Here is a 12,966-nt window from a genome sequence, read left to right as displayed (position 1 = left end):
AAGCACCCTGTGTATATATGTGTCCACGTGTGCATATCACGAATCCATTCCTCACAAGTCTGCTGAAGAGAATGAGATGGGCTGAGAAACAGATGAAGGAAATTAAGAGGCACAAACTTCCAGTTATAAAATAAATAAATCATGGGGATATAAAGTACAGCATAGGAGATACAGTCAACAAATATTGTAATTACTTTGTAAGGTGACAGATGGTAACTAGACTTATCATGGGGATCATTTCAAAATGTATGTAAATACCAAATCCCTGATATGCAACTGAAACAAATACGATAGTGTAAGTCAATTATATGTCAATAAAATAAATTTTTCAATAAAATAAAATGTTATTTAAGTCCTCAAAAGATAAAATAGAGATGGTGAAACAAAACTTGTACATAAATGTCCACAGCAACATTATTCATAATAGTAAAAAGTGAAAACAACCCAAAAGTCCATCAACTAATGAATGGATAAACAAAACATGGCATATCCACACAATATAATATTATTCAATCATAAAAAGAAACAAAATATGAACACACGCTACAACAAGATGAACCGTAACTAAAAGAACCATAAATTAGATGAGTATATTTATATAAAATGTCCAGAATAGGCAAATCCATAGACATGAACAGCAAGGTGTGACAGTGTCTCACAAGAGGCACCTGGGTGGGAGGAGGGAGGACAGGAAAGCAGGCAGGAGCACGGTAATAAAATGTATTAATATTAATTGTGGAGATGGTTGCACACTCTGAATACTAAAAGCCACTGAACTGTACAGTTTAAAAGGCTGAACTGCACCCGGCTGGCGTGGCTCAGTGGTTGAACATCAACCTATGAACCAGGAGGTCACGGTTCAATTCCCGGGCAGGGCACATTCCCAGGTTGTGGGATCGATCCACAGTGTGGGGTGTGCAGGAGGCAGCAGATCAATGATTCTCTCTCATCATTGATGTTTCTCTCTCTTTCTCCCTCTCTCTTACTTTCTGAAATCAATACAAATATATTTTTAAATAAGTAAATAAAAGGCTGAATTGTATAGTATATAAATTATATCTGAAACTGTTAAAAACTATGCGATCACTAGCATAAAGCCTCCAGCTTAGGGCTCAGCACCGCAGGCACTCAATAAATGCTCTTATCATCAGCCCACTTTGCAAAGAGTGTGCCAAACCCTCAACTCACATGGCACATGTGAAATAGGATGGCAGGGTGGGCTCTGGGCTATATTTGCTGTGCGGCCACCAGTTAAGTCACTTCACTTCTGAATCTTTGTTTCCTCTTAAGGGGCTATCCATTAAATGATACTGATGATGATGATGATATGAACATTATAGTGGTACTTCGTGCCACATACTGTCCTAAGTATATCTTACAGGTTTTAACTTACTAAATTCTTTCAAATTTAGATACTAAATGATTTCATGTATATAAAGTTCAAAAACTAGCAAAACCCCAAGTTTAACAACAAATTAAAAGGATTACACACCATGACCAAGTGGGTTTTATCCCAGAAATGCAAGGGTGGTTCAATATATGAAAATCAATCAATACACATTAATAGAATGAAGGAAAAAAGACACATGATCATTTCGATTGAGGCAAAAATAGCATTTGACAAAATCCTACAACCTTTCATGATAAAAATACTCAGCAAACTAGGAATGGAAGGGAAGTTCCTCCACATGATAGAGATCATCTGTGAAACACCCGCAGCTAACATCATACTCAGTGATGAAAGACTGAAAGCTTCCCCTAAGATCAGGAACAAGACAAGGATGTCCACTTTCACCACTGCTATTAAACATGTTATTGGACATTTTAGTCAGAGAAGAATAAAATGATAAAAGGCATCCAATGTGAAAGAACAAATATAACTATCTTTATTTGAAGACTAGAGGCCCAGTGCACGAATTTGTGCACCAGTGGGGTCCCTCGGCCTGGCATGTGGGATCGGGGCTCTCCAACATCCCCTGAGGGGTCCCGGATTGCAAGAGGGTGCAGACCAGGCCTAGGGACCCCACCGGTGCACGATTGGGGCCAAGGAGGGATGCAGAACATTGGCCTGCCGGGGAGGGACTGCAGGAGGGCTCCAGGGCATGTCCAGCCCGTCTCACTCAGTCCCGATCAGCCGACCCCAGCAGCAAGCTAACCTACCAATCGGAGCGTCTGCCCCCTGGTGGTCAATGCACGTCATAGCGACTGGTTGACCGGTCGACTGTCTGCCCCCTGGTGGTCAGTGCATGTCGATTGGTTGAATGGCCGACCAGCTGACCGAATACTTAGCATATTGGGCTTTTATTATATAGGACTAGTAGCCTGGTGCACAAAATTCATGTACAGGGGTGGGGGGTTGTCCCTCAGCCCGGCCCTCACCCTCTCCAATCTGGGACCCCTAGAGGGATGTTTGACTGCTGGTTTAGGCACGATCCCACCCTCTCGCAATCCGAGACCGCTGGCTCCTAACCGCTCACCTGTCTGCCTGCCTGATCGCCCCTAACCACTATGCCTGCCAGCCTGCTCTCCCCTAAGTGCCCCCCCGCCCCCGCTGGCCTGCTCGACCGCAACTGGCCCCCCTGCCGGCCTGCTCACCCCCAACTGCCCCCCCCTCCGCTGGCCTGATCACCCCCAACTGCCATCTGCTCCTGGCCTGATCGCCCCTAACCGCCTCTGCCTCGGCCCCACCACCATGGCTTTGTCTGGAAGCACATCCGGAAGGTCTCCCGGAAAATCTCCTGGTCTAATTAGCATATTACCCTTTTATTAGTATAGATGACATGATCCTATATATTTAGAAAATCACAAAGAATCCACAAAACCATTACTAGAGCTAATAAACAAATTCAGCAAAAGAACAGGCTAATCAGCTGTAGTTCTATACACCAGCAGTAAACAACCCAAAAAAGATTAAGACAACAATTCCACTTATAATAGCATAAGGAGGTAAAAGATTTATGCATTAAAAACTACAAAACACTGCTGAAAGAAATGATATACCTAAATAATTCAAAGACATCTTGTGTTCACAGACTGAAAGATTTGATATATTTAAGATGAAAACACTACCAAAGCGATCTAGAGTCAGCACGTCCCCTAACAAAATTCCAACATCCTTTTCTGCAGAAATTCAAAAGCCAATCCTCAAATTTACATGGAATTCAAATTCACATGGCAAGGAACCCCAAACATTCAAACAATATTGAAAAAGAACAACAAAGTAAAAGTACTCATACTTCCTGATTTCACTACAAAGCTACAGTAATTGAATCAATGTAGCATAAAGATTGACATATAGACCAATGGAATAGAATTGTCAAAAACAAACAAACAACAAAAAAAACCATGGTCAACTGATTTTCAACAGGAGTCTTAAGACCATTCAATAAATGGTACTGGGACAACTGAATATTCACATGCAAAAAACAAAAAACAAAACCAGAGTTGGATGCTTACCTCACACCATATCACAGATACAAAAATTAACTCAAAAGGATCTACTTAAATATAAGAACTAAAACTATAAAACTCTTAGAAGAGTACACTGGGGTATATCTTCTTGACCCTGGACCTGGCTGGGTAGCTAAGTGGGTAAGAGTGTTGTCCTGATACGCCAAGGTTGAGGGTTTGTTTTCCAGTCAGGGCACATACAAGAATCAACCAATGAATGCATCAGTAAGCGGAACAACAAATCAATGTTTCTCTCTCCCTAAATCTCTCTCCCTTTGGTTCTCTCTTAAAAAAAAATATCAATCATTAATTTTTTTTTAAATTCTCACGTGAGGATATGTTCTTCATTGATTCTAGAGAGAGGAAGGGCGAGCGGGAAGGGGCAGGGGAAGGAGAAACATCAATGTGAAAAGCATCCATCAGTTGTCTACTTGCCTCCCCTATCAGGGATAGAACCCACTCACAACTTGGGTATTGAACCTGTGACCCTTTGCTTCATGGGACAACACTCTAACCAACTGAGCCACACTTGCAGGGCTATAAAAAAAATTTTTTTTTTTATCTTCTTGACCTTGGATTTGACAATGGACTTTTAGATATGACAGCCAAAATACAAGCAACCAAAGAAAAAATAAAGTAGACTCACTGAAATTAAAAACTTTTATGCAAAGAACAATATCAAGAAACTAAAAAGACAAAAAATGGGCAAAAATATTTGCAAATCATATATCTGATAAGAGTTTAGTATCTAGAATACATAAAGAATTCTTATAACTCAACAACAAAAAGACAAATAGCCTGATTATACAATGGGCAAAGAACTTGACTAGACAGTTCTCCAAAGAGATAAAAATGGGCAACAAGCACATGAAAAGATGCTCAACATCATTAGTCATTAGGAAAATGCAAATAGAAACCATGAGATAAACTTCACACCCACTAGGATGGCTGCATTTAAAAAAAGAAAAAGAACAATGTTGGTGAAGATGTGGAGCAACTCAAACCTGGTGGAAATGTAAAATGGTGCAGCCATATGGAAAAGTTTGGCACTTCTTCTAAGTTATATATAGAATACACTGAAGATTATAAATATAGAATATATAACCCAGATTATTTACATCTACATGTTATCTAATTATATAGACTTTTAGTATATAAATATAGGATATTTGATCTAATTTGTGTAATTTACATAAATATGGATTATAAATATAGAATATATGACCCAGCAATTCCACTCCTAGGTGTATACCCTAAAGAACTGAAAACAAGTACTCAAATACTTGTACATAAATATTCACTGCAGTACTATAGCCAAAAGGTAGAAATAACTCAAATGTCCATCAACAGACATATGGATAAACAAAACGTTGTATATTTGTACAATGGAATATTATTTGGACATAAAAAGGAATGAAATACTGATCCATGCTACAGCATGGATGAACCTCAAAAACATTATGCTAAGTGAAAAATGCCAGACACAAAAGGCCACCAATTGTATGGTTCATTTATATGAAATATCCAGAATAAGTAAATCCATAAAGACAGAAAACAAACTGGTGGCTACAGGGGTCGGAGGGGGAATGGGAACTGAGTGCTTAATGAGCACAGGGCTTTCTTTTAGGGCGATGAAAATGTTTTGGAACTAGACAGAGGTAGCGGTTACACAACACTGTGAATGTACTAAAGGCCACTGAATTGTACACTTTAAAATAGTTAATTCTGTGTTATGTAAATTTCACCTCAATTTAAAAAAAATAAAACAAAACTCGAAAAACTCACTTATGCTATTGGAAATTAGGAGAGTTACTGCTTGGGAGTGGCAGGGGGCTTCTGGAGACGTCTTGTTCTATTTCTTGATCTGAAACTAGTTTGGGGGTGAGCTTATGATCCAGACACCTACAGTGTTTTATGCTAAGAACAAGCTAAGAAGACAAAAGAAACCTAGAAGGAAAGAAAAAAACATTCCCACAACAATTCCAGTTTACAAATGAGGAAACTGAGGCACAGAGAAGTTCCATTACTTGCCCAAGGCTCATTGCTGTTGACCAGAATAGCTAGGATGGAGACCGGGTTTGCTTTGTCCATGCTCTTGACCACCACACTGTCTGCCTCTAAACTGGCAGACAGGACCAGGCCCGGTGGAAAGGGAACCAGCACATAGCATGAGTCACTCCAATAACAGTGCTCTCACTTCACCCATTCCTTGAACAGACCTTGCCAGGTAAGAAGCAGCCTGTGGGTCAGGCCTTGAAAGCACTGGTCCAAAGTCAGAGGACGCAGCGCTGCCACCTTCTCAATGGAACATCCAGAGTCAGTCTTCCTGCTTAGCCTCAGCGTCCTGATAAGACGCCCGCCTCACAAGGCAGCTAAGAAAATGCAACAAAATCAAGCTTGCCTACAGCACAGCCCATGCCTGGCACAAAATGGGCACAAAGTAAACTGGGACTGCTATTATTGTAACCACCAGGGGTGGGATGGTGCAGGTGCCAAAACAGTTGCAGTCAGCAGAAGCCACCTTGTGTGGCACATCTCTGCCAGCTGCTGCTCAGAACAATGGGCACTGAGAGGCCCAGGAGTGAAACAATTATGTGAGTGTGGTGCAAACCCAAGGCAAGTGTGACCCAGGTAGGCCATCTCAACAGCTCATCTGGCCTCCCTGCAGCACAAACGAAGACAGTGAAGGCCTGAGAGGAGCTGAGATCCACTTACTGCTATCAGCAGACATGGACTAGAGACAACCCCCCACCCCCGCCACAGTCCTCCAGCCACCTCCAGGGCGCCCATACCCCAGTCCACATCCATGGGCCTTGGGAAAATCAGGAGCCTGAGACTCTGGCCCACAGACCACACTGGTCCCCTCACCCACCCCACCCCTAACCCACATACACACAATCTCAACTATTCATTCAACAATCAGTTACTGAGCACCTACTGCATGCCATGTCTTTTCTAGGCACTGGGGCTACCACAGCAAACAAGCTGGATCAAACCCCTGCCCTCAAGGAGCTCACAGCGTCAGAGGCCTGCATCGTTAACCCGTTTTACAAATGTGCAACCAAGACTCAGAGAGGTGACAGCTTACTCACAGTCACACTAAGAGGAAGTGGCAGAGCCAGGGTTAGCACCTTGACATCTGCCCAGGTTCAAAAGTTCCATCGATGGCCCCAAACACCAGGCCCAATCTGAGAGGTAGACTGACATGTCCTGAATGACACCCCTGTCTTTTGAGGGCAACAGGAATAGCTCTCCCCTGCTCAGTCTGATGGGGAAGGCCTGGCCCTGGGGAACTGCCTCTGCCCCTCATCACTGCTGTCTGCAGCCTGGGATAGGGCAGGATGGGTGGGCATTACTCCCTATTCCCTAAAGGCCAGCCCCATCAGCCTCCCTGCCCTCTTCAAACATGCCGGCCCACTCCCCTCTCCAGACTCACGGGCTGTCCCCTTCACCCTCATGCTCTTGCCTCAGTTAGCCATGGGATTCACTCCCTTGCCTCCCTCAGATCTTTATTCAAAAGGCCCGCTCTCAGCGAGGCTCTCTCTGACCACCCTATTTATGACAGTGTCCCCTGCCTGTTTCACAGCCGCTCCTTTACATGTTGCTTGGTTTTTCTCCATGGCACTTACCACCAGTGGACACAGATGCCTACTCCAGTGCCACTGCCCTCCCCATTAAATGTAAGACATGAACATGAAGGCGGGGATTTGCCTGTTTGGTTCACTGCTATATTCCCAGTGCCTGGAGCACGGCAGCTGCTCAATAAATGTCTGCTGAATGAATGAAAGTACACAAAGAGCAGCTATCAGCAGGCCTGAAACCCTCCCTCCCTAGAGGAAGATGCAGGAAGGCAGGACAGCCTGCCACCTTCCTCCTCAGTCTGGACAAGCCAGCTCTCAGCACATGCTTCTTCCCAGCTGCACGCAGCAGCAGAGCTGGTAAGTGCCACAGTTTTGTGGACAGGCAGCCTGGGACCTAGGGGTCTAGTCTCTTAGTCTTTACCCAGTAAATAACTTCAGTTCTCCGGCTTGGCTGCTCACCAGTACAACCAGATCAGGTCACACCACGACTCACAACCTCCTCGGCTTCCAATCACCTAGAGAGTTCCATTGTGCCACTTCCTCCTGCTCTCCCTCCCTCACTCTCTGCTCCAGCCACACTTCCACCTTTGTCCTTGCTGTCACCCTTACCCCGCTCCCTTACCTCTGTTCATCTCCTCAGAACGACTTCCCCTGACCACCCATCTCTCTCCAGCCCCTTCCCTCTCAGAGTTCCTATTTTCACAACAGTACTTATCACCACTACCATCACATGTCTGCATATTTGTTTGTCTCCACTTCCCAATGAAATGGAAACTCCCTAAGGCCACCACACTGTCCCCAGAGCCTGGGACATCCTGGCATACTCCACACATTCGATGAGTATTTGCTGAATGAGTGTGTTACTTCAATTAAGTGACTTCCCTTCTCTGAGCCTCAGTTTCTTTACCTATAAAATGGGGCTATGAATGAAATCACTAGTGCAGAAGCAGAGCTCAAGGCGTGGCCTGTGGGCTCATGCAGAGTATCTAGTAGACCTGGAGACTTGGCCCCAGGCAGAGCCACAGCTCCCCTGCCCAGACTACTGCTGAAGGATTTCATGAAATGGGTGGTAAAGAGCTTGGATGCTGGCTCTGGGGGGCTGTGAAGACCCTGCATCTCTGCTTCTCACAGCATCAGGTGTCAGGAAGAGAGGGAGATGGAGAGGAAAAGGCAGATGGAGATTGGAGGTGGGGAGATGGAAAGGGGGGTGGGGGGTGGGGAGAGGGAGAGCGAGGGAGAGAGGGAGAGAGGGAGAGAGGGAGAGAGGGAGAGAGGGAGAGAGGGAGAGAGGGAGAGAGGGAGAGAGGGGGAGAGAGAGAGAGAGAGAGAGAGAGAGAGAGAGAGAGAGAGAGATGCACTATCCCACAGGCATAAGCAGCCCCTTACCACGCTTGTGGAGCCAGCCTTCTTTGATGACAGACACCTCGTTCATGGTGGCAGCGTGACACGCTGTCACCTAGCTCAGGACAGTTCAGGGCAGCAGGACATGCAGGAACAGAGCACAATCTGCAAGACAAGAGAGGAGCTTATCAGAGTTGGAGGGAGATTGGGCCCCAGCCCCTTCCCTGGGGACCTCCAGGCTCTGAGGCCCCTGTGGATGCTGTTTGTTCTGCAGGTGGTGAAGCCAGTGAGAGTGGGAGAGCCCTGCTCCTGCGACCCAGTGGATGGGAGTGGGGGGGATATGGCTGTGTCCCCAGGGACCCCAATCTGGGGGGAGTAACAGGAAGGACACAACCCTGGCCACAAAGCCCTACTCTGCAGGGATTAGAGCTCCCTGCCTATGTGCAGGCCAGACCCTGTGCTCAACACCCACAACACCCACACTGAGCAGAGGCAGCCCATCCACCCACCCTCACTCCAGGCTGAGATGGTGGTAAGGGAGCTATGGCCCCGCCCCCAGCATCACTCCCATGCCCCAACACTGAGGTAACCTGGATGAATCAGACAGCCCTGGGCACCTGAGGGAGTGCTCAAAGCCAAAAGCATCTGCCTGTCACCCCCCAGCACACACACACTCTCACTCACTCTCTCCTTTCCAAACCAGGCCAACAACCTGCCATCTTTAGCAAACCAAGTACTCCCACTCCCCTGCGAAAGGCCACCCCATGTGGCTCGCAGCCTCAGGTCCCTCCTTGTCCCTATTTAAAAAAAAAAAAAAAAGAGGGCCTCAGGTGCTCCAGGAAAGCAACCTACTGTGCAGACACTTGTCTGGGGCCCAGGAGCCAGTCCTGAGGGCTTGATCCAGGCCCTGGTCCCTTCCCCAAGACCTCCCTTTCTGTCTTCAGGGACCAGCAGCTGATAGACTGACAGACGCCGAGGCTGCTGATTCTGTCTCAGGTTCCCAGGCGGGCGGGTGGAGGGGAGAAGGGCGGGAGGCAACCACCAGCTGGGCCCCTACCTGGAGCCACAGGCCTGGATAAGAGCCATGAGCCCAAGGCGCCTTTTCGCCTTTCCTGGCCTAGGGTTATTTGCGGACAGCAGGTCAGGAGCTACGGTGGCCCCCAGAGAAGTGGCAGCTGGCTCTAGGGACACTGTGGGCATCAGCTTTCTCCCGTGTCCCAGGGGAGCTGGTGGGCCGGACACACTACTGCCTGGCATGTGACCGTGGCAGACTGCCGGGCCGGGCAGAGGGAAGAAGGTAAGTGGTAGGAAGCAGGGGAAAGACAAGATGAACAGTGACGGGGAAGTAAACAGCGGGCTGAGAAATCATGTTCTGAACTCCAACCTGTAAAGGCAGGGCCAGAAACAGCAACAGGGGCTCCCCTCACCAGCAGGCATGACAGGCACCCCAAAGGACTCACACCCCATGAACCCAATACCCAGGACTGTCAGACCTTCAATCCTAAACATCCCACCAGTCTGTTTTAATCACTAACGTGACCAGTTTCTCCATCCAGCCCTCCCTGAGTCTGGCTCAGGTCCAGTGCTATCCTTTCCCAGCAGGGTCCCGCTATACCTGCTCCCTAGACTCCTCCCCCATTCCACAACTAGTAGGACCCTCAAACCTAACCCTGTCCTTTCCCTACTCAAAACTCTCCCATGGCTTCCCACTGGCCTCAGGAAAGAGACAAGTTCCTAGGCTTGGGATTCAAGGCCCTTCAGGACCCGGCCTCCGCCCGCCTGTACTCCACTGTCTCCTACCCTGCTGACCAGGGTGTCCCCACTGCCCAGCCACCCAGCTTCCTAACCACTTCTCCCACCGGGCCCACCTTCCCTCACCTCCCATCATCTCCTCTCCTCTCCCCTACCAGCCTTCTCCCTGGGTTCTCAACCTCTGCACTCAGCCCCTACATTCCATCTAAATCTGGCCTTCTCACCCTGTGAGCCAAGAGGCACCTAGAAAGCCCTCAGTAAAGGCTAATGACCATGACAATGATTATAGCTGGCACCACCTCCCCAACCCCTCTTCCCCCATCCTACTCTCTGCCTGCTTGTCACTTAGGCCCTTCCCTCTGGCTTCCATCCCCCACACCTTGGTGAGTTCTCCCTCCTTGAGGTCTCAGCTGAACCAATTCCTCCTCCAAAAAGCCTTCCTGACCTCAGAAGCTTCACTGGGTGCTCTCTGTGCACTTCCTCAACCAATTCTCCCCACACATGTTAGTGCTCACACAGTGAGCCAGCACAACGTCTGGCAACTATTGAGTAGACAATGAATGAATCCAAGTCTCCCCAGAAGACCCCCCACCCCCGTCCCCCAGCCCAGGACCAGACACAGCCACAGTAACACTTCCACAGTCTAATCATGCCACCAATTTTTTTGAGGGTGTCCTAAGCTCTAGAGACCATCCTGGGTGCCAGACATAGAGCATCACTAAGACATAGCCCCTGCCTCCATAAAGTTCACATTTCAGTGGGGGAAGCAGACACATAACAATGGCAGGTGGTGGGGACCCCGCAGAGAATAAAAATAAAGCAAGAGAAAAGGATGGCAGGGAAAGGCGCTATGTTAGCCACATGCTATGGGGGACATGTGAGCAGGGTGGGAGTCCTGATATATAGGGAAAAGAATGTCAGGCATGGGAACAGCAAGTACAAAGCCCCTGAAGCAAGAAGGAGCTTGGTGAGCATGGAGAACTGCCAAGGGGTCCACGTGGCTACGGGGTCGGAAGCCAGGAAAGGTGTGTGGGAGAAGACTTAGGCCTGGCAGCTGTGGTGGGAACTTAGGGAATTCCTCCCCAACACAGGGGCCAATATTGCACTTTCCCAGGAGGGAGTTCAGTTTGGAATAGTTCCCAAAGGGCTGGGATGGACCCAGAGTCCAAAGGAAGGGTGATGTGGAAGGAAAGGACAGGGCCTGGTGTCCAATCTCAGCACTCCTCTCCCCTCCCCTTCCCAACCCAGCAACTTCACCTCAAGGAGCCTCCATGATCCAGCACTGACGCACCCAGTGTGTACAAAGGTTCAGCCCGCACGCAGCCTAGCCCCCAAGAACCCCCGAACACATGGCTGCCATGATCGGAGAGAAGTGAAGGCAGCCACGTGTGACCTAGAGTGGTCAGGGTTGCAGAGTCCGGGAGTCACTGCCAGCTGGGTGGCTGTGAGCAGGGTGACAGCATTCCCTTAAATGCTCCCAACCACCCCACCAGAGAGGCAGTGACCACACCTAGGGTAGGCAGAGGCACAGAGAGGGAAAGCCAGTTACCTTGGGTCTCCCAGCTAAGCAGTGGTGGAGGCCCTGGCCCATGCTCGGCACACCAGAGTCACTTTTTACTTTCTCATTTCAGCGACTAAGAGCCAGCAGTAGCTTGGGCTAGGGCAGGGGGAGGAACTGGAAGATCCCTAGTTGTCCCGCCTGGATCCTGCCCTGTCCTCCCACTGAGTGGCGCCTCTGCTGAGGTGTTTGTGACGCAGTCCTGTGATGATGAAACACCAGGCACCTCAGCCAAGAGGATGGCCTGCTCCCTGCGGAGCTGCGATGGAGGTCAGCGACCAGCCTCTAGAGGCCAAGCGTCCGCACACAGGGGGCCTGCCCTGGCCAATGACTTGAAAGCAGCATGCCCCCCAGTGGGGAGTACCTGCATGGCCCCATCCCCACTCCCTGCTGTTCCCTAGGCTGTCCGGATCTGAGTCTGCTGAAGCCTGGGCCAGAGCAATAGCTGTCAGCTAGAGAACCACCTGGGTGAAAAGAACAAGGGCACCTCACAGGAAAGGACACCACACAACCAAGGAACGCTCCATCTCATTAACTACAGGGAAACACAAGTTAAACCCACTCACCAGGAGGGCTGACAGTCAAGTGCTGACAACCATGTTAAGGAATAGCTACTAGTTGGAGTATCAAAATGATCAGCCACTTTGGAAAACTGCTTTGCAGTAAGAACTAAAACTCAACATATGCCTACAACATAACCCAGCAATTCACAGCCCCCATAGAGATGAGTGTATTTGTTTACCAAAAACCATGCACTAGAATGTTCCTAGCAGCATACAGTGACCCCAAAACTGGGAAAAGATTGGGTGTCCACCACAAAAGAATGGATAAACAAACCGAGGTAAATTCATACAACAATAAAAAGGACCAAACTACTGACACATACAACAGGGATGAAGTGTAAGAATGATGCTGAATGACAGAAGCCAGACACAAAGTAACACACCAAGTAAGGGTTTATTCATGCAAGTGCAGAACAGGCAACGTGACACTGACTGTTTAGGGATGCCTTTCTAGCTTGTAAACTAGGCAGAAAGAAAATCAAGAACAAATATCCAAAAGTCAGGAGAGCGGTTAGATTTGGGAGTCACTGAGAGGGGGCGCTGTTTCTGGGAGCTGACGATGTTCTGTGGTGATCATACCAGGCTCTGCTTTGCAGTTACTTGTTGTATCATCCTGGATAAAATGCATTTAATACATTTTTCTGTATTTCCTTGGGGATCCAGAAGATACAGGGGAGCCAAAAGTGGGCCTCTTGGCTTCCAGGACTCCCCTGATTCCAAG

The 12,966-nt window shown here is 48.1% G+C and overlaps 2 protein-coding genes across 2 annotated transcripts in view; one reads left to right on the top strand and one right to left on the bottom strand.

The window, feature by feature from the left end:
• SNRPA (small nuclear ribonucleoprotein polypeptide A) overlaps positions 1 to 12,966 on the top strand; it is a 752,186-nt gene that overhangs the window by 344,348 nt on the left and 394,872 nt on the right. The gene's annotated exons all lie outside the window — the stretch shown is intronic.
• AKT2 (AKT serine/threonine kinase 2) overlaps positions 1 to 12,966 on the bottom strand; it is a 52,412-nt gene that overhangs the window by 23,498 nt on the left and 15,948 nt on the right. The window contains exon 2 of the mRNA XM_080643548.1: positions 8,418 to 8,537. Coding sequence (XP_080499674.1) covers positions 8,418 to 8,463 — 46 coding nt within the window. The 5' untranslated portion in view covers positions 8,464 to 8,537. The remainder of the gene's footprint in view (positions 1 to 8,417; positions 8,538 to 12,966) is intronic.

This window comes from Plecotus auritus, assembly GCF_963455305.1.
Source record: "Plecotus auritus genome assembly, chromosome: 10".
Classification (NCBI taxonomy): Eukaryota; Metazoa; Chordata; class Mammalia; order Chiroptera; family Vespertilionidae; genus Plecotus; species Plecotus auritus.
This window is presented reverse-complemented; position numbering and strand designations above follow the sequence as displayed.